Source organism: Dermacentor albipictus, chromosome 6, assembly GCF_038994185.2.
Source record: "Dermacentor albipictus isolate Rhodes 1998 colony chromosome 6, USDA_Dalb.pri_finalv2, whole genome shotgun sequence".
Lineage (NCBI taxonomy): Eukaryota > Metazoa > Arthropoda > Arachnida > Ixodida > Ixodidae > Dermacentor > Dermacentor albipictus.
Genome location: NC_091826.1, coordinates 22,299,320 through 22,320,692, shown reverse-complemented (window position 1 = coordinate 22,320,692; position 21,373 = coordinate 22,299,320). Strand labels below are relative to the sequence as shown.

The 21,373-nt window shown below is 45.0% G+C and overlaps 2 protein-coding genes across 2 annotated transcripts; one reads left to right on the top strand and one right to left on the bottom strand.

The window, feature by feature from the left end:
* LeuRS (Leucyl-tRNA synthetase) lies at positions 1-3,953 on the top strand. Its single transcript, XM_070540097.1, has one exon. It carries the CDS (start codon positions 317-319, stop codon positions 3,887-3,889), a length of 3,573 nt encoding a protein of 1,190 aa, XP_070396198.1. The 5' UTR covers positions 1-316; the 3' UTR covers positions 3,890-3,953.
* A 2,163-nt stretch (positions 3,954-6,116) lies between these two features.
* LOC139060852 (guanine nucleotide-exchange factor SEC12) lies at positions 6,117-21,282 on the bottom strand. Its single transcript, XM_070540096.1, has 9 exons — positions 21,112-21,282; positions 18,156-18,381; positions 16,997-17,322; positions 14,287-14,370; positions 13,274-13,398; positions 11,549-11,722; positions 10,341-10,413; positions 8,808-8,967; positions 6,117-7,293 (listed from the first exon to the last, which is right to left on the bottom strand). Exons 1-9 carry the CDS (start codon positions 21,244-21,246, stop codon positions 7,208-7,210), a joined length of 1,389 nt encoding a protein of 462 aa, XP_070396197.1. The 5' UTR covers positions 21,247-21,282; the 3' UTR covers positions 6,117-7,207.
* Positions 21,283-21,373: the final 91 nt, after the last annotated feature.

Here is a 21,373-nt window from a genome sequence, read left to right as displayed (position 1 = left end):
CGTTGAAAACAAAACGACACATCAGACACCCTATCTCTTATATGTTATTTTTGTTTCAAATTTCAGAGGTTCCGCTTCCTTTGTCGTTCACGTAGCAGCAGCTTTTGTCTTTCTGTTTCATTTTTGCATTTGTTGGGCTGCGTTGTCAGGAGTTCTGGCCTTACACGTGGGCCAGCTGGGCGCGTTGTCATATGTTGAATTAAAGTGAGTAGCGTTCGGTGCTGCCAGTGATTTTTTTTTCTCAGTGTGCGGCGGCAACTGTTTTCTCCTCGCCGTGCCGCCTGCGAACTTCTGTTGACGCAAGACCGTGCGCAGCATGGCATCTGCCGGCGAGAGGAAAGGAACTTTCAAAGTGCGAGCTCTTCAGGAAATCGAAGCAAGCGTGCAGGCGAAATGGGAAGCCGAGAAAGTGTTTGAGGTCGACGCGGGCCCTGGCGAAGGTGGCGACGGAAAGTTCTTCGTCACTTTCCCCTACCCCTACGTGAATGGGCGCCTTCATTTGGGCCACTCCTTCTCGTTGTCCAAGTGTGAGTTCGCCGTCGGATACCAGCGTCTGCTCGGCAAGAAATGCCTCTTCCCGTTCGGTTTCCACGCCACCGGAATGCCGATCAAGGCGTGCGCCGACAAGCTGGCGCGCGAGATGGAAGAGTTCGGCTGTCCGCCCGTGTTTCCCGACGACGACACCGCAGCCGATGACGACGCCAAGGAGTCCGCCGGCGACTCGGCCGAGGCCGTGCTGAAGAGCAAAGCGAAAGGCAAGAAGAGCAAGGCGGCTGCCAAGACCGTAGCGGCCAAGTACCAGTGGCAGATCATGCAGTCGTTGGGACTGTCGGATGAAGAAATCGCCAAGTTTGCGGACGCTGCCTACTGGCTGCACTACTTCCCGCCCATAATCCGCGAGGACCTCAAGAGGATGGGTCTCAAGGCGGACTGGCGCCGTTCGTTCGTCACCACGGACGTGAACCCGTATTACGACTCGTTCGTCCGTTGGCAGTTCCTTCGCCTCAAGGAGAGACAGCGCATAAAGTTTGGCAAACGTTACACCATCTTCTCGCCCAAGGTAAACCAGCCTTGCATGGACCACGACAGGAGCACCGGAGAAGGCGTCGGGCCCCAGGAGTACCTGCTAGTCAAGATGAAGGCACTCGAACCGTTCCCAAAAGCGTTGAAGACGATGCAAGGCCGCAACCTGTTTCTGGTTGCAGCTACGCTTCGCCCGGAGACGATGTACGGGCAGACCAATTGCTGGGTCCGGCCTGACATGGATTACGTAGCATTTGAACTTAAAAATGGTGATGTTTTTGTTTGCACGTACCGGGCTGCACTGAACATGAGCTATCAAGGCTTCACGGTGGATGCTGGCAAGGTCAAGGTTCTCCTTAAGCTCAAGGGGCAGGACCTGATCGGTCTTGGGTTGTCGTCACCACTGACCTGCCATAAGGTCATCTACACACTTCCGATGCTCAACATCAAGGAAGACAAGGGAACAGGGGTGGTGACTTCGGTGCCATCGGATTCACCAGACGACTACGCAACCTTGCGTGACCTAAAGAACAAAGAACCCTTGCGGCAAAAATATGGTGTTGCTGACAGCGCAGTTTTGCCATTTGATCCAGTTCCGATCGTGGAAGTTCCCGGGTATGGCTCACTCTCGGCTGTTGCGGTCTGCGATGAGCTTAAAATCCAAAGCCAGAATGATCGCGAGAAGCTTCAGGAAGCCAAGGAGAAGATATATCTTAAGGGATTCTACGAAGGTGTGCTGTTAGTTGGACCATACAAAGGAAAAAGGATTCAGGATGTGAAGAAGGACATCCAGAAGGGTATGGTTGATGATGGCAAAGGTGTCGTGTACATGGAGCCTGAGAAAAAAGTGATTGCCCGTTCGGGTGACGAGTGTGTAGTGGCACTCTGCGATCAGTGGTACCTCGACTATGGCGAGCCCATGTGGAAGGACATGGCAAGAACTGCTTTGTCCAAGATGGAGACGTACTCGGAGGAAGTTCGCAAGAACTTTCAGGCAACCCTGGACTGGCTTTGCGAGCATGCATGCTCTAGAACTTATGGTCTTGGAACGAAGCTACCATGGGATGAATCGTGGCTGATAGAGTCACTATCTGACTCCACAATCTACATGGCATACTACACAGTTGCTCACTACCTCCAGAGTGGCGACCTCATGGGTAGGTCAGCTTGCCCTCCATATTTCATCAAGCCAGAAGATATGACACCGGAAGCTTGGGACTACATATTCCTTAATGTTGCAAGCAAGACTGAACTTAAGAAGAAAGAGGCCCTCGATGCTATGAAAAAGGAGTTTGAATACTGGTATCCCATGGACCTGCGCTGTTCTGGCAAAGACTTGATACCTAACCATCTGTCCTACTGCATCTTTAACCACTGTGCCATGTGGCCTGAACAGCCAGAGAAGTGGGTTCTCGGTATGCGAGCCAACGGCCACCTGTTGCTCAACTCAGAGAAGATGTCTAAATCTACAGGGAACTTCCTCACCCTTGCAGATGCATTGGACACGTTTTCGGCTGATGGAATGCGGCTGGCTCTCGCAGACGCCGGCGATGGTATTGAAGATGCAAATTTCGTCGTCACAATGGCAGACGCAGGAATTTTGCGTCTGTACACATTCCTCGAGTGGGTGAAGGAGATGCTTGCGTCCCTATCTTCACTGCGGACAGGCCCGACGGACAGCTATGTGGACAGAGCTTTTGAAGCCGACATGAGCCACGGGGTTGTCACAACCAAGGAACACTATCACCAGATGATGTTCAAAGAGGCCTTGAGGACTGGCTTTTTCGAGTTCCAGGCTGCAAGGGACAAGTACCGCGAGTTGTGTGTACTGAGAGGAATGCACCGAGACCTTGTTCTGAAATTCATCGAGTTGCAGGCCATCATCCTAAGCCCCATTTGCCCGCACATCTGCGAGCATGTGTGGTCTATGCTTGGGAAAAAGGAGAGCATAATGCATGCCAGGTGGCCCATTGTCCCTGCACCGGATGAAACCCTCCTGAAGTCGTCACAGTACCTCATGGACTCCGTGCACGAGTTCCGGCTGCGACTGAAGGCATTTCGTACAGCTGGAAGCAAGTGTAGCAAAAAGAAAGACCTCTCGATGCATCCTCCGGGACCCCAGATGGTTCGCGCAACAATCTGGGTGGCCAAGACGTTCCCTCCCTGGCAGCTGACGATCCTGACCACGCTCAAGCAGCTCTTCCAGAAACACAACGGTCTTCCAGACAACAAGGTTGTCTCGGCGCAGCTCAAGGACAAGCCGGAGCTGAAGAAGCACATGAAAAAGGTGATGCCATTTGCGCAGGCAGTGCGTGAGAAGGTCGAGAAGCTGGGCATTGACGCTCTTAATGTGACCCTCGACTTTGATGAGCGGGAGGTGCTCTTGGAAAACTCGAGGTACATTCTCAACACGCTAGAAGTAGATGACATCGAAGTCAAGTTCAGCGACGACCCGAAGGCCGAAGAGGTCATCCGGGAAGAATGCTGCCCCGGGCAGCCGCGTGTGGTCTTTTGTAGCGATACCTTTGTCAATGTGTGCTGCATTAACCAGCAGCAATCATCTGGTTGCTTTGAGGTTCAAGTACCGGTGCTCGACGGAGACAGTGCAGCCAAGGTGTTGGCGCGGTTGAGCAGGATGAGTGGCCACGCCAGTTTTGATGGCGTCAGCGTGAAGCTCCTCAGGTATGAGAATCCCACGGCGGGGCCACGATGTATTCCTACTCTCGGTTGCGAGGAGACAGGCAAGATTGCCATTCCTCATGACGCTATCTTTCACATCAAGGCTGACAAGAGTGGTGTCGAGGTTGAACTGGGTGGCACTAGAGTTGATGTTGGAAGCCAAATGGCATATGTTGTTGTGCCATAGGTTTGATGCGGCAGCTGCGATGAGACATCTACAGAACTATTTAATAAAATGGTTTCTGTGCACATTCATGTGTATTAAGTGATTGTTGCAAGGCGAAGCACCTTGTTTATCAATTGTTTGGCTCTGTTTACTGCTGAGTAATGGAGTCAGGTGAGGTCATTGTACAAATAAAACATTAAGTTAAAAGAAACATATTTCATGCAAATTATGGCATTACCCAGTAAACGGTATAGAGGATCAGATTATTCATGTAGTGCTTGTTATGTGGTGGCATTACTTGTGGACCGAAGCATTTTGTTTTTCAAGATGCAGTGTCCCAGTGTAATAAGCATCACCAGACCATACTAAGGATTGTGTCATTGCCTTGACCTCTGTGGTGGGTCGTCATATTAAGCCGTACTAACAGGTTGAGCACCATTAGAACTAGTAATATTGGTAGTTGTACAATTACATTACCCGTGGCTAGTAGAAGTGCAGCCAAGACTTTGAGGTTAAGTTTCTCGGTCTTGACTGGCTCCTTTGTGTAAGCTGTAAGGAAGCCAGTTACAACCAAAAGTACCCCATGTGACTGGGGTATAAAACAAATGCTCCCATCAGGCAGTCATCGAAGCAATTTGTATAGAATTTGTTGGGTTTAACAGAAAAGGGCCTAATACAATGAGTAAAGGTTAAATTTTCATTTGCGTAACCAAATGACCACAATTTACTCGAGAAAATATAAGAAATATGAGATGGCAATATGAATAACGTGGAATGTAAAATTTACGCTCGACCCTGGAACCAAAGCAAAGGCTCGCTAAACTGTCCCTAATAGAACACATAAAAGAGGTTACAGCGCTGTTTAGTCTTTGGTTGTGGAGCACACATAAAAGAGGTTACAGCGCTGTTTAGTCTTTGGTTGTGGAGCAAAGGTAGTCAACTTTTTGGCCTCGGTTTTTTTAAAGTGCTATTATTGTAATATTTTAGTGAAGTATTTGAGAGTCTATCAAATTGAGAACCGTGGCCATTACGTTCACTTTTGCAGGCGACTAACCTGTTGCATACGAGTCCTGCACCCACACAGAGCAATCTTAAATTATTTGCATTTTAGTAAGTGCAAGTAAGTAAGTAAACGCAAGGTACAAGTGGTGGGTATGCTTTTCATTTGGGTCGTTCCAGGACTGCACCGGCTATGGCGACCGCTGCTGCCGAGCGCATGGTCACAGGTTCTGTTTCTGGCTGTGGCTGTTCTTTTTATCCCCTAGTGCAAACTTTTTTTATTTGTGAAATAAATGCGCATTTAACAATGACCTGCCATTTACACGCAGCCCTCAAGCAGCAACAAACTTCGAATAGCAGAGACCGACGAGCAACACTTATTTTTTTTTACATCGCAGTGACTTTAGGACCAACTTTTTCTGCCCATACAAAACTTTCACAATGTATCTTTAGTGTCCTTCACACACACCACAGTTATTGCCAGTTTTATTTTATGTAGCTCTTACGCACTTTACAGCGACAGTCTTTTAGGCCCTTTTACAGCCCTGTCATATCCATTGCTCGTAATTTATCACTTCACTTTGAAATCGTTACCCTTTGCCTGGCGCTCTTTGGTCACATTTGACCCTTGCACCACAAAACACTATATTCATCATCATGTCTAAAACAAAACAGCGATTTTGCTGTCTGAAATAGAATAAGGTTGCTCAAAAGAAGTACCCCTCTGGCATATGGCGAGTTGCTCAGCCACGAGATTCACAATTTCATTTCTGCGTGCATATTTCGCAAACCTTGTGCCACCCAATCTCTCACCACGTATAAAGCTTTTTTGAAGACAGCATTTATTTTTCATAAAATGACGTAATAGTAGTAAAATCGTGTAATGAGCCAAAATTCATCACTTTGCGCAGAATTCAGGATAGTTGGCAGATGCGAGTATTCATTCATAAATTTTAGCTTTCATTACAAGAATGCACAGAAAAAATATAAAAAACCGGCATAAAAACGACTAGTCCTGCCAACATGCAACGATATGAAAGCGAAATTTTTTTTTTGTCCTGTTGTATTGAAGAAACTTGGCATAAAGTAATGACAATATTATGCGGTAACATGCCTCTCAGTGTTAGATCAAAGTAGGTTCAAAACATACTTTACCTGTGGCCACCAAAGGCTTAATGCCTGCCATGATCAACATTTCACATGCTGCCCATATTATGTGAATGCAAGAAAATGTAAGAGTCGCGACGCATTTGTTTTAACTGCATAGCTTTTATTTGAAATTAGTCTTTCCAGGTATGACTAGTACAGAGACGTCCACTGCTGACAGATGGTAGGTGGAGCCTTGAAGGTATAGCCAATGTTATGTTAAAAGTTTCACTGTAGTACCATGCCACGTACATACAACTGAATTCAAGCAAGGTTTTGATCATGCATTGCACATCTGCGACAAGCTCCCTTCTATCGAACATTATAATAAGGGAAAAGAAACAATAAAAGCCATACACATACTTGTCATACCTAAAAACGAACTCAGAACTGCACCTTTCATTGGACAACCTAGAACTACTTTGTACAAGTATAGCATCACAGTAGAACCAATCTTGCAACAGGCTCTTTTAAAATTTTCTTCAGCAAAACTGTACAAAAGACCCCGCTGACATTTGCATCGCAAAAAAAAGTTCAGTGAATGTTTACTACACCCAGTTCAGGAACCTAGAATACTTAAAATATGCGATGCACAATAAAGAAGAAAAAAAAAAAAAAGTGGGTGACGAGGCGAAGGAGTAACGGAGAGAGCAGCGTGGCAAGAAACATTACTGCTCAATCTACATCTTGTGGTTCAAAGAACTTGCAGAAATTGCTTTTCTTAGTACTCGTGAAAGCCTACTGCAGCTTTCTTTGATGCTTCATTCTTTCTTTATGGCACTGATCGCAACAGTGTTTCGACAATTCTTTTTTTTTTTCGTTTTTCACACAAACTTTCCTGCTGCAAATGATGCACGAAACCGAGGGTAGTGTGAATGTAGTACTTAAATGCTAGGAGTACTTCGTACAAGTTGTGCATGCCCGTGGCTGCTTGGAGCGACGAAAGCACGCGCAACGCGAGAAGATTTTGATCGCAGTAACCACCAAGTGCCTGCAAAGAGCTCTTCGCCGTGGCAGGCACAAATGCGAACGAACCGGCCAATAGTAACAAGGCAACAACTGGCAACAGTCCGTATGGAGATGCAGATGCTCGTGCTTGGAATGCTTGTCATCTCGCTGGAGCGGGCGTGATGTTTCTTAAGCGCGGCACTTGGGCACCCATCTACGTCGCGATCTTGAAGCCACGGCACTTTCTCAGAGTCCGAGGAAGTCCATCAGCAGGTAAACCAAGAGTATCACTCCGACAAACATAATGAGCAAGCCTGCGATTCCCATAGTGGCTGAAAAGCAAGATGAAACGGGATATTAATGATACCACTTAGCACAAGTGACATACACGGTAAAAGAAGTGCTGCGACTTGGGCTAGTTGCTTGTATGTACATTCTTAGTTTTTTTTACCACGCCTATTATGGAACGGAAAACACGGAACAGGATACTGGCAGGAGTGTGAACTAACAACTGTTTCATTTCGGACATAGCATTAGTGTTACATTTATATGAATAGGTAGATAGCAGAATAATGTGATACGGCAGTAAGGTTCGGTGAGGCCATGCGTGACATCATGCGCGGTAGCGTTGAAGAATGAAGCAGAATTTGATCGGCACTGTTGGGAATCTTGAATAAGTGTATGTGCAGTGTGCAGCTACTGTTCACATTGTCTTCTACATCATTCGCTATGTCGTCCACAGTTTTAGCGGGTAGACACATGCTCGATTCGTGTGAGGGCTGCTGCACCCTGCCAAGATTAAGAAAAACGAAGTGCGGGTCTTACACAAGCAGATACAGTACACCCAATGCGATGGCTCCTTGGCCATTGTGCTGTGCTGCTGAGTATGAGGTAGAGGGTTAGAATCCCGACCATAGTGGCCACATTCTGATGGGGAGGAAATGCAAAAAGCACTTGTGTACTTAAATTTAGGAGCACGTTAATTAAAAAACTTCAGGCAGTCAAAATTAAATGGCAACCCTCAAATATGGCGTCCTCAATAGCCCCAAGCATTGCTTTGGGATGGTTACGCATTAGCAAAATCAAATCATTATTAAATCGCCTAAACTTTGCATGCTGATTTAGTTCTCTACAATCACATAATGACACATACTAAGGATTATTGTACGCCAAAGAATAGCTGTGCTATCATGGACAAATGAAACGCAAACAGGGAGTTTAATAAAGTGTAGGACAAACGTGAGAGTGATATCGTTCAGCTGCTACACTGTCGCCAATGGTAGTACGTACAGGCCTCAAACTATGCGTACAAGCTGAAATCAAGACAACATAATGCCATGTGTTGAAAGCCACACCAAAATATCCTCCGGTGGCTGCTGCGTAGGGCGCGGCCACACGGGCCCTATCTTGAAAGTGATCTCTGAAGGAGACAGAGTGCGTTGACGGCTGATTGCTTTATGTGCGCTCTATTTTTGCTGCTTCATTCACATTGAAGCGAGAGACAGCACGAAGGTCAATTTGCTCGCTGCTGCTACCGCGCTTCCTCACTCCAGCATTTTGACAGTTAGTTTTCGCGGTCATCGAGCGAGATGTGTTCATGTTTGCTTGTGTGCACGACACTATGCGTGTTAATTTAGTTAGTCAGCGATTGTTTATACGTTTACACGGCTGATAAAGCTACTACTATCCTTATTTCGTTCAGCTGCCTACTAATTTGCTATTGCAATCGACGTTTTGCGTTTCGAGTGAAACCGACTTTTTTCTACACCTAAAAAAAATTCTACAGGTTGTGCTGTTTAGTTGAGTGCAGCAGACAATGCTGCGGCGGCATTGTGATGTGGCTCACCTGGGTATGGTATATGATGCGCAACGATGTGATTGTCCACCGATATGCTGATGAGAGATGCATCGTAGTTGCCCGCGAGGCGACGCGTCTCGTCGCATGACTTGAGAAACTCCAGTCCCGTGACAAATATGTTGTGGGCATGCTCAGCCCGGTACAGTCTCTGTTTTTTAAAGCAAAAGAAGAAGGTAGGTGAGTATGCCAATCTTTCACATTAAACCTCACCAATTATTGCCACAGAAAGTTGGTCATAAATATGGCATATCCACTGTAAATGATGGTGCACTTTTTCACAGGTCACAGGAAATGATTGAAACAAAATAGAAATATGAAATCTTGACCAAATGAAAGGAAAACTCTCCAAGTTAGTCTTGCTTAGGTGTAATTGTCAAGCACATACATGCATAGATATTTTAGTGGTCCTTAGGTAGCTCTCCCGTATAGCCTCCACAGACTTCGTCACTTACCAATGGCCTACCAGAACGGGGTTTGTCCAACAAACTGCTGGTATCCTTCAACTGTGGTTGTACATGTTGCGCTTTGGTCACGGATCCAAATTGAGCAAGCCACAGAACGCACATAACTTTCCTCTGTACCGTCTACGTCTCGACTAGCATGGGAGTGGACTGATCTGCTGCTGCGCAGTTCGTGGTGCTGCGTCATTGCCTGTGTGCGCTCACCTTTGTACGTCATACTACGGAAACTTGGAGAACACTCCTTTTATTTGGTGAAGATTTCACATTTCTATCTTGTTTTGTTGCTTCCCTGTGACCAATCAAAAGTGCACCATGACCTTATGGGCACACCGTATATTTGTTCTTCAGTATAAACACTGAGACATGTACTCTTTAAAACGTGCAGAACAACCCATGTTTCATAATAACATCCGACATATTAAATATACTATACATTTATTGTTTCATTACACAGCACAGCTTGAAAGGAAAAGGCTTCAAGATGTCAGCGGTATTATAAGCCTACACTTTCCTACGCATGTTTTATGACAACTTTGTTCGCAAGTATTTGTGTTCTAAGGCTTCTCATACGATACACAATAACTTTCATAAGTCCTACTCCCTCTGAAATTAAACATTTTCAGTCTTCAGAACTGTAATTGCAAAACTTTCTGTACTGGAAGAGCATCTTTGTTCCTCCATGCAGCTTGTTAATTCTGATGGTCTGCACATCCATATTAACTTTGTAACCATCACAAAGGGGACCAGTGGAATGCCTCAACCGATCACTTCGCCAATTCGTCCAGCAACGCATGCCCAAGCTTGCTTTTATACTATAACCTTGTTCTGTTGATTGTGATGGCATTGGCTTCGACAGTAGGCGATCACCAATGCTGCATATGTCTTAGCTTTACGTCAGACTTTAATGGGCACACGGCAATTTCTGGACTAGCGTAATAAAAAAAGAGAGAGAGAGAGAGAAAGGCGTCACTTAGAATCGGGCAAATGAGGTAGCAACACAGGATGAGCAAATGGCCCCATCGTGCTACGCAGTTACAGCCACGAGAGGCACACCCCTCACCTGGAGGCTGAAGGCGATGTACACTTCGACTGCCCCGGACAGGTGGCCGACGCCCAGGAAGCGGCCATCCTCACTGCAAGAGCGCCATCGTTAATTGGCATGGTGAACACACAATGCGTGCACTAACGAGGACACTTAAGCCCTGCACTACAGTCTTTAATTATGGACTTAAATGGACGCTGAAGAGCAGTATTACGAAGTACTGTTCCAAGCGTTGGTTTGCATCAATCTAGTTGAGAAAGGTCAGTTATTAGCAGTGAAAGTGAAGGCCAAAGTTTACAATTTTTGAAACTTGTGCCTGAATCCCTGCACAGGTACGTTAGCATCATATCGCAGATTTCAAAGTATTTTTGCATGTTTTAGTAATTTAAGCAAGAAAGAAAGAACACCAGGTTCCTCTAAAATGAAATACAATACTTGTTTATCGATGAACTAGAAACTAGCCCCTAGAAGCCGCTGTACAAATGACAGGAGCTACCATGCGAAATTAAAGCCCGTCTTTTGCCTTTACGTCTCTTCTGGCTCACCAATGAAGACTCTGCCCACAGTGAGAGTAATGCGTCTAGTGACGCGAAACTTGGATTTGCTAATCCAGCATAACTTAACTTTACTATTTAGTCATGCATATAGAAGTTGTAAAAAAACATGACACTGCAGGTGCACAAGAAACAAAATGAAAATGCAGGAGCAAAAGTTGTTACAAGGTGCCTCCATCCCTCGGAGCAATCGGCCACAATATTGACACTGCCTCACACACTTCCACTGGTGTCACACACGTGACGTAAAGCAAATGAAATGTATGCCTATGGTTCACATATGCAGAGACCTGTCTATACAAATTGAAAACGAAGCCTTAGGTGGCTTGGGGTGAATCCCACTTCCAGTTTCCCGCCTGGGGTTTTGCCCGGATTGCTGAAAAAATTTCCACAAAATATTTTCTTTTTGTTGATTAGCTTATTCTTGATGAGTTTTTCACATTTAGATAGAGAATAAAATTTTTTTTCTGGGTATTTATATGTCTCATCATTACAGGGTTAGCTTGTAGAGCTAGTAAATTCCACGAAATCAGCAAAACGTAAAAACATTTTTGTTCTTAGAACAAGAATAGCCCTATTCTAAAAGGTTGCGTGAAACATCGGGCAAGTTCATAATCTGACTTGAGGACACAAAGGGAATCCAACGTGTGGCATTTAAATCGCTGGTCTCACCTGACAGCCAATGATGACAGGACATCCGTGCCCATAGATTGGGTTCTCTCGGAAACTTGCCTCCTCATGTCCCACTTTGTCAGGTAGCAACGCGAGGCAGGCTTCTTTCGCACTGCGGCGTTGGATATTGTGAACAGGCGGTAATTACTCTTGTCCCCCTCGACGATTCCAAACCTGCATACATTACAAACAGAACACATGAAGTTGGGTATGATCTCAGGTTATGCACTTGCAAAACAAATTTGAAGGACCCCCTACACACAGACAGGTTTACAGCACGAATACTATATTTACTTGAGAGATCTGCACTTTCTTTCTTGGAATCTCGTGAATCTACAGAATAATTCAAACATTGGATGCACACTTACACACACTTTTATTCAAGATTTAGCACTACTGACCCAAGTTTCGGTTCATTGTTCAGTTCAGCTGCTCTCAATGTTGATTATGGCGTTGTCACAAGAGCTTACTACGACACCACGCTCCCAAAGACTGTCATTGTGCACCGTGGCAGGTAATTTAGTGAAATAGTCCTTTTTTTTTCTCCAAGTTTTTAACTTGACAGCGGGGCAAGGGGTAGATGGACGAGGGTCTCACATGAGTAAATACGGCATACAACAGTGTTCACTGGCAAATGCAAAATAAGAACGGGAAGTTAGATAGATGCTGCCCCATTGAAAGACTGCTATGCCAGGTACAAGACATCATCATGAAGGAGGTAGTGGCCAAATACTGCACCAGGGAGGTCGATTCCTGTTCTGGTGAGGGAGTGTCTTTGTTGAAGCTCTGACCCTGAAAATCTAGTGGCCTCTACAATGATCTGAACATAGGACCTTGAGCACAGGAGCCCGACGTTCTAATTCTACTCCATGCCACCACCTTAGAGATACGCAGCCCATAACGGTTTGACCAGTCAGCAAGGTCAACAAATTTCTCAATATGTGTGAATGGCTTGCATCACAGCAAGCCTAAGCTTCACCAGATACCTTCAAACAGAACAACTAAATTTTAGTGCCTAGCTGCACAGAATACAATCCAATATAATTGTTTAGTAAGCAAATACAATTCAACCAACAGCTACCCCTTGGGCCTCAATCCCGTTGCCACCTGTCCATGCCTCCTAGGCAGTTTCCCTGGCAGAAAGTTCCCTGGCAAGTTTTATAGAGATGCCAGCTCAACTAAGACATATGGGAGCTGAATTGGACCCCGTCGTACTGGACTACGTTCATATGCTCAACCTTTCCCTTCCCAGGTAACGCAATTAAAACAAACAAAATCCAAAATCAGTTACATGGTTCTTCCTTTGTCAGATATACAGTAGAACCTTGATATAACAAACAACGATATAACAGATATTACATATTTAGTTTCATCTATTTACTTCATCCTCAAGGCCAAAGGCACTATGGAGGAGAGCGGGGAAAAAAAAAGCTATGATAAAGAGAACAAAGATGCAGTGAGTAATAACAACAAACGAAAAAATTGAAGTAATCACAAATTAGTATACTGGCTATTGCATCGCAAAAAAGTTGATTATCGCCAATATATGCTATGTCAGCGAGAAGGTGGGCAACAAAAAATGTTTCTCGGTGATATCAGCAAGTACTCAATATATGCTCACATCGGATATTGGACATATAATGAAGGTATTTTTATGTTGGATGCAACTTTGTTATAGTGAGGTATGACGGTACTACAAGTGTACTCAGGGCAGCTGTCACGTACCTGCATGCTCTGAAGAGGTACTTCTCGGAGCTGTTGCCAGGTGCCACAAAGGTAAGCTCGCACACCTGCTTGCCATCCACGGCGTCCCAGACATAGCCGTGGCCATCCCGAGACACCGTCACCACCTAGTGGGGGAAACATTTTTTTTTTTTGCTTCTGACTCTAATTCTGCACAGATGGGGCTTGCAGCTATACTCTGCTAAAGGAGCACTTACACACATTTTTGATGCATTTGCAGAAACTCTATCACACAAGCCTCTCACACTTTGCGCGTTTGGAGGCTGGGAAACTCGAGATGTTTCAATTTGATACTGACGCTGGTTCTCAAAATGCCAAAATCTGGTACCGTATATGAGCGCTGCATGCGAATGCAGGTGAAGCAGTGGATCACGATGTCATGACGCAGTTGCCCATTGCTTATCAAAACCGAAACTGGTTCGCAAAATCAAGTCTTATTGGAAATTACTTCAAGCACTGTAATGAGCGCCAGTATTTTCTTCTAGGTTTAAAAGGCTTCAGACCATCCTTTGATGGAAAAAAAAAAAATTGACAATGTCATGTCAATACTCCTTTAATGTCGGAGCTTTGCTTCCTTTAACTCGAAAGTAGAATCCCTTGAGTCATACATGCATTCACTGCAAGAGTGCAATAGAAGTTTCTTAAGTCCAACAGTACAATACAATTTGGCGATTATCTTCTTCAACAGCTTGAGCAATCAGCTGCTGTGGAAGAGAAAGGTGTCAGTGTTCTGTCTAACAAGGATAGCCTTACAAGTAAGTTACCTTTAACTGGCAAAGAAAGAAAAAAGGAAGGGCAAAGTTAGCTTAAACAATAAATTAGTACATTAACAAACTGCTCAGAAGTTCAGCCTGTTCATAGCCACTTCACAAAAGTAACATAATATTCGCCTGACAAAAATTCAAACACACCTGCAGTGCAGGCTTGCTTGTACAACTGTAGGCAAGTGTCTATGAGCTCGACAGAGAAACAGAATACAGGTGAGCCAATCTAACCTTGCTTTCATCTGGTGAGATGCACAGGTCGTCAAGCTCATCTTCGTGGGCTTGCACTTTGTATATCATCTTGTACTGGGGATACTGGAAGAAAGATAGATAAGATTGAAATAAAGGGAATGTTAATAATTTCTAATTCTGCGAGGAAATACAAGCAAACAAACTACACACCCCAGTTTTAACAGCCAAATGTTTGGCAAAGGCTTCCCTTACATTATGCTTTCAAAGCAAACTTGAGCGTCATCACCTATGAACTGTTATGCCAAATCATGACAAAAGAGTGTGGTTGTATCGAGCATTGTTCTCCAATTCTATTTAAATCCAAGTGTCACGGCACTGTTCGTTTAGCTCGTTAACGCCGTCATCTACGCTGGCAAATGGTGATGGAAGCAGCCTTGAGTGCAGCGCTGAAAAAGGTTGCAACGCGCCAAAATGATAAGGCTCATAATTGTGAGTTAGCTTGGTAGGTTTTCAAGATGGGTTTTCCTTTTATCTGTGCACTTAGAGCGATAAAAATCCAACAGGCTTGCAAGGCAGCTGGTCACCTTCAGCAAGTGAACGCAAAGGCAACAGCAACTTGCATGTGCTACAACCCACCATAGCAGAATCCAAACCTTTGTGTTTCTTCACAAGATCTTCAACAGTCCATCGTGACAAGAATTAGTTACTGCTGGTTTGGAAAGAAAACGCAGAAGTGGAACACCAAGGCCTTTAAAGAGATTGGTGCTTAAAGTGAATTTTTTAAAGCCTTTAAAGTGGATTGGAATGCTAGAATATACCAGAAAAAGTCATACTGTGCGTGAACGTGAGTCGGGGTAAACCAATCAAGATGCAAAAACGAATATGAAACTTGAAGTTCCCGTGCCTGCTCCATGTGATATTCCAACATTCAGACAGCGTTCACTCAGAACTACATAGCTGATAGTTTGTTGATTACTAAACTGTATGCTAAATGAATGAAACGTTCAATCTAGTGAGTTTTAAGAAGTTGTCTTGAACAAAAAATGGCAGCAGGAATGTGTTACATGGTTAGCAATCTGTCTTACTGGCATACTGTCAGTGCCAGTTAAATTCCAGAGTGGAAAACATTGTTCTTCACTTTTTCCGCTGATTACTAACGTTCTGTCATCAAATGCTAAATACTAACTGAGCCTTGAAACAATACTTCACCAGATTAAACTAACACCAGTCTCACATAGGCACAAAAAGAGCGACATTTACTGCTCAATGCCTTAAGGTTTGTGGGGATGCGCGACCCTTGCGCCTCCCCTGATGTTTTTCCCGCATAGTGCGTCTCCTGTAGTGCGGCTTCGCCGCACATGCGGCGGTCCGAGTGGTACAGGCGCACTGCGAGAGATGGCGCTAGTGTTGCGCGCCGCGAGGTTACTTGGGCGCCGAAAGGAAGGCGCTTGCTCTCTTGGGTTGGAGACAGCGAGCATCACGGACGTGCCGCGCGTGCAGCGCCCCTCTTTCCCAGTGGGTCGGCGCGCCGCGGGGACGTCTCCCGCGAGCGCGCGGCGACCCAGGCCTCTGCGAGACCGCCTCGCGTGGCCGCCTCGCGTGGCCGCCTTCGAACGCGCCACGATTCGCGTGACTATACACGCGAACGACCAGGCGTTGGGATCCAGCATGGAGCGAACATATTCGCTCGCGAGGACACGGTGAGTCGGACTTCTAGATTTGTCGCGCGCCCATCGGCATGTTTTGTGGATAGCAACTCGGCTAGCAGGCATTGATGTATGAAAGGTGCAATAAATGCCCTTGTGATTGTTTGCACTACTGTGTTGTCGTTCCTTTGTCCCAAGAGTACGGTGTGAGAATCCCCACATCAGACCCCACAAGTTTAATGTCACTCATGCAGTGTCATGTGGACATAGTTAATGCATTAAATCTTAATAGAGAGTTTTAGCAAGTTCGGTATTCCGGTATATGCAGGCACATTGGGTGGATTGCTGGACGAGCGGAGGCGTAAATGTGAGCGGCCGGATTTCTGGCGCAGAGCTCAACCATACAAACACAAAGCCCATATTGCAGTAACCAAGTGTATTCTACTTCACTGCTTGTGTAAACGTTTATGTGTTCACCATTATGCCGACGCCAAAAATTCACACTAGCAGCGAAGCAGAATGCACTTCGTTACTGCAATATCAGCTGCGTTTGTCTGGTTGAGCTCTGCATCACCAGGTGGTGCAGAAAATCTGGCCTCTGACGCTCACACCTCCCCTCACCCGGCAATTCGCCCTATTAGCCTGCGTATACCACAGGTGAATTGATGTCACTTGCTCTCTGATGTCACTTGCAGCCTAATGCGTTCTCGCAACTAATTTGGCTGTCGAGTGTGTGCTCACACTCCCAATGTTAGCAACTACAGTTGCACTCATAAAACATACTTCTGAAGTAAACCGATAAATTTACCCTTCGTTGAATACAGCTGTTAACAATCCTAGTGGCAATATTTGCACTTTGATGAACTAAACACATTTTTTATGATGTGGCTCGTGAACACGCTTACTACATTCACTGCACTTATCATCACTGCATCATTTAATGTCATTAAAAATGTGCGTGTTTAGCAGCAATTCTAGGTATAATGGCATTAAGGCACTTAAGGTCCTAGACACTTAACGTCCCTGACCTTGCCTGTGTGGCATTGGTTTAACTTTGTGCTGCTCCTTTAGTGTCTCTTTAACATGCGATTAAGTTCACTGACCTTCCAGGCTCGAAGGCAACCATCTGCACCACCCGTGAAGAGGATCTCCGTTTCCGGTGCAAACCGCACCACTTTCTGGAATGGCTCCTGTTTCGTGGAAAAATCCGTCTGGAAGCTTGTGTCCGGGCGGATGGAGAAGCCAATCCGGACGCTGTTGGCATTCGTGTCCGGCTCCGGCTTAGCCGAGTCTGCCATGTCATGCACAACGCCGTTAGCAGTGCCATTCTCCACTTTCTCTGGCCTGTCACCCGCGCCGTAATCCTTGGACGAGGATGTGGACTCTGACCGCCGCCTCCGTCGCAGTGCCGTCGACGAGCCTCTTCTGTCTGTTGGGGATACGTCAAAGGTACATGTGTGTGAATAGAAAATTTTTGAAACCGAATCGAATGCAAATTGAATAGTGCCAGAAATGCAATAAGTCAAATAGTATATAGAATACTTTTCGAATAATGAACAGCCATTTTTACAATTATTTTAAAACGATCTTCACATCCTTGTTTTCATAATGTTAGCAAGTTTGTCATTGGATTGCACATTATGAAGGGTCATTGATTACAGGAGGAAATGGACCATTAGGAAGAAATAAGCAGTTCGTTTGCAAAAACAGGACTCTGCAGATTGTGCAAATTAATGCTGTATAGCTGACAAAGTCACGCTCCCCAAGCAACGCAGCCTGCTCCACTAAGTATGTTTTCATGCTTTATGCTATGCCCGCAGAGATGAAATTTATTGTGCCTTTGATCCAACTTTACGCTTGGTTCTGCACGGTAGATGTATTAAAATACAAAACAAATATTCATATTTACAAATAGTGAATATTCAGTTTAAAGACTAAATTGAATTTGATTTGTTGCTCGAAAGTTTTTCAAATATTCATGCACCCCCTAATGACAGGAAACCAAGTCGCATGTTTGATTGGAAAGCCAGTCATCTTTTGCCACAGTAATAGATCAGCTAAACATTACACCAACAAAAGTGGCATGTAATCTGGGAAATAGGTTCCGGAGGTATCTTTCTTCTAGTCCGCAGTTTGTACACACATACCTGCACACTGAGGTCTGCTGCCACACTGATGTCTCTGCGCTACGTTTGTCACGATGTTGAACAAACAAGCCCAAACACTCGCAACTCTCAGCCAGAAAATCTGTGCACAACTCACCGCGTTCGAACCTCCCATCGCCGTCCTCTTCCTGACAGTCCTCAAGGAGGCAGTAGCGCATGTTGTACATTTGGCAGTGCTCGTCGGCGCCCGCAGCCAACGCGAAGCTCTTGCGCCCCTTGTGGAAGAACACGGTTGAGTTCATGATGGCGCAGTCGCCCGTCGGATAGCGCGTCACTGGCTCTGCTTTGCATGTCGTCTTCGTTGGGATCAGTTCGTATATCTCCTGTTGCGATGCGCACAGAGATGAAAGAAAGAAGACGTTTTATTGGAACCACGATACGAGAAAATCAAACACACCATCAAAGTTCTCATGTTACCGCCACGGTGTAGCGACTACAAAGAAGGAGAAACAGTAAGTGACATGACCATAAAGAATCAAAATACTGGAAGAAGTTGTGTACATAAAGCAAAGCAACACGACAGTGAGAACGATAGTGTCAAGTGCGATTGGCAATTGTTGAATCTAATCACAAAGCTCAGTTCTGACCCGTATGGTGACAGATAAACAGTGCAAAAATGGATCTAACAAGTGTTGACTTTTAACCAATATTTATCCAGAAACATACTATTAATTTATTTGTCTCATTCCAGTGCCCTCACTTAAGCCAATCAAAACAAAACTGGTAGACCAAGTAAACTAGAAAAAAAGTAACACTGTCAACCATAGAAAGAACCACACAGCGCAGTTACGTGAACAGTGTTCACTGTCAACAGTGAACAGTATCTCTGTTATTGGAATAACAAAACTAACTGTCCCAGAAAATCAATAAATGTGAGAATTCATCTAGTGTTTAGGCGCAACATGTCTCTGTCTAGTAAGTGGTTACATCCATATCGTTCTTAAGTTCACTCCTTCCTCACACTATTTATCCATCACCATGCAAATCTACCAAACCACCTAAACTTACCAACCAGTATTTATACACGTGTGCCACACCGCACATTCCAGAGCAATCACTGGTGAAAATGTAGATTCACAGGTGTATAAAATTTTTTGCCTCACTTGTGTGATCTGATCACACACATTTGTATCACTACTGACTCTGTGACAATATTCACCAAATTTTGAATACACTAAGCACGTCTTCTATATACAAGAGAGTGATATGCTGATGAATGAATGTTTGATGTTTTATGGCGCAAGGGCCAATTATGGCCAAAGAGCGCCATGTCCGTGTTGATGAGTTTGCAGTGAAATCATGAGTTCTATGAAGTTGGTGTAACATGGCTGTAGAGGGGCCTTAAAAATGATCGCACTAAAGTGTGTAAAATCTGCATAATAAGATTATGGCGATGACTTACGACGTATTCTATGAACAATAAGACGCATTTAAAAAGAATGATATGATGTCTAAAAATATATCAGATTATTTAAGATATGCTAGAGCACTACTGCCTCCTTAGAGCCCTTGAAACACAAGGGACTGGAGGCATGTGCTATTCAAAACAATTATCGCAGCGGCATCCTCTGGAGCGAGGATGCTGATATGTTGATAACAGCAACAGTCTGGTGAATGCGGTCACCTGCAGGAAGTAAAACAATGCATGCGTGGCAATATAAACTCTCACACACGGGCAGCTACGATCCTGGTTGAAGTTGATCTGTGTAGAGATTTTCAAGTTAATCAGAATGAGGTGCTGCGTGGTCGCTGATAGGGATGTTGACCTTGTGGCTGATCTGTGCACCAGATGGCACTGAATGCATCCAAAACAGAAAGCTATAATTTGCGCGTCTGCGTCTCATACAGTAAAAGAACATTCTTAATATATTTGGTTAGAGGTGTTGGGCTGATATCCTTCATTACATGAGTGATCACAACCATGGTAATTGAAAATTTCTTCACCATCCTAAGAAAAGCATTAATGTGAAACGCCACTGCTTCGTGTTTCTTCTCTTTTTAGGTTATTTTTTTGTTAATTTCTTGTTGTATAGCGTATGGTCACCCCCTGTGACCGCAGTATAATTCAACTACCGCATGTTCCCATCTTGATTTTCACACCTTATGGAAACTGCTACGCCTTTCTAATCTAGCCACACGTTCTGAAGGTTTTTAACTAAAACTGCGGATAAAAAAATTCACACCGCACCTCTACGCTACGCGACCGAAGAACGATACAGAATTTTAACGCCTCAGCTGATAGCGTCGAAGAAGCGCCATTCAGAGCGCGCAGTACACCATTAACAGCTGGGAAAAATACAGAACAAGAAACTTCCGCCTCAGTCGAGCGCAGGCAGGCAGTTATCTGACGTCAGCGTGATGTAGCGCTGACGTTATGACAGCGTAAACGTCAGGGCAATGGTCGGGGTTTGCCAACCGAGATGAGCAATTGAAGGCATGTTGAAGGTTTGGATTGTTCAGTAGTAGAGTCAGAAATTAAACGCGAACTTGGTTTGTCTTGGAGAGTTCTTTTACCTTCCCTAGCGTGAAGGAAGTGCTACCTTACGGAAGTTAGTTCGCCTCATCGCGCGCTTTATCCTCCGATCAAGACGACCTCGTCAAGCTTCCTCGCTTCGCTTGATCACACCATCAACACAGCTGGACTGTAAACGTCCAGTGACCAACTATCCGAAGAAATAAAAAAAAAGAGAGAGAAAGAGAGCAATGAAAAGAAAGAAAGCAGAGAAACCGTACAGATAGCCTTGGAATAATCTGAGCACTACAAGGACGCCGCATTCTATCACCCGATACATGATCCAAAGAAAATTCAGCAACTGCATCGACGAACGCGTTTAATTTCCACGACACGGTCCGAGGAAAAAAAACCGTTAATGTCTCGGAAGTGGTCGAGCTGCTTTCCTGCCATCGCGACGAACGATCAAGGCGAGCTTACGAGCGATCAGCTGCGGTTCTCTTTTGACACGTATGTATAGCGACAGGCTCATCCCAGGTGTTAAGTCGAGCCGAAACTAGCGCGACAGAAAACGCATGGTGCCAAGACGTGGGCTACTTACAATCTTGTTTGGTATGCCTGTCCTCGACTTCCCGCCGCCTCCTGCGACAAGTATGTGCCTTTCCGTGATTACATTTAGCGAATACAGAGGAAAATTGACTCGGGCCAATAACTCGCCCGACTTGGACGGCGCCATCTTGGAGCGTTTGTGTCACAGCCTGCGTCGTGGAGCTGCAATCATCCCTCTAGTACTTGCGCATCAGTGACACTTATTTGTACAATAAAAATCGTTCTTTATTGATTAAAATATTATGAAGTAAGCT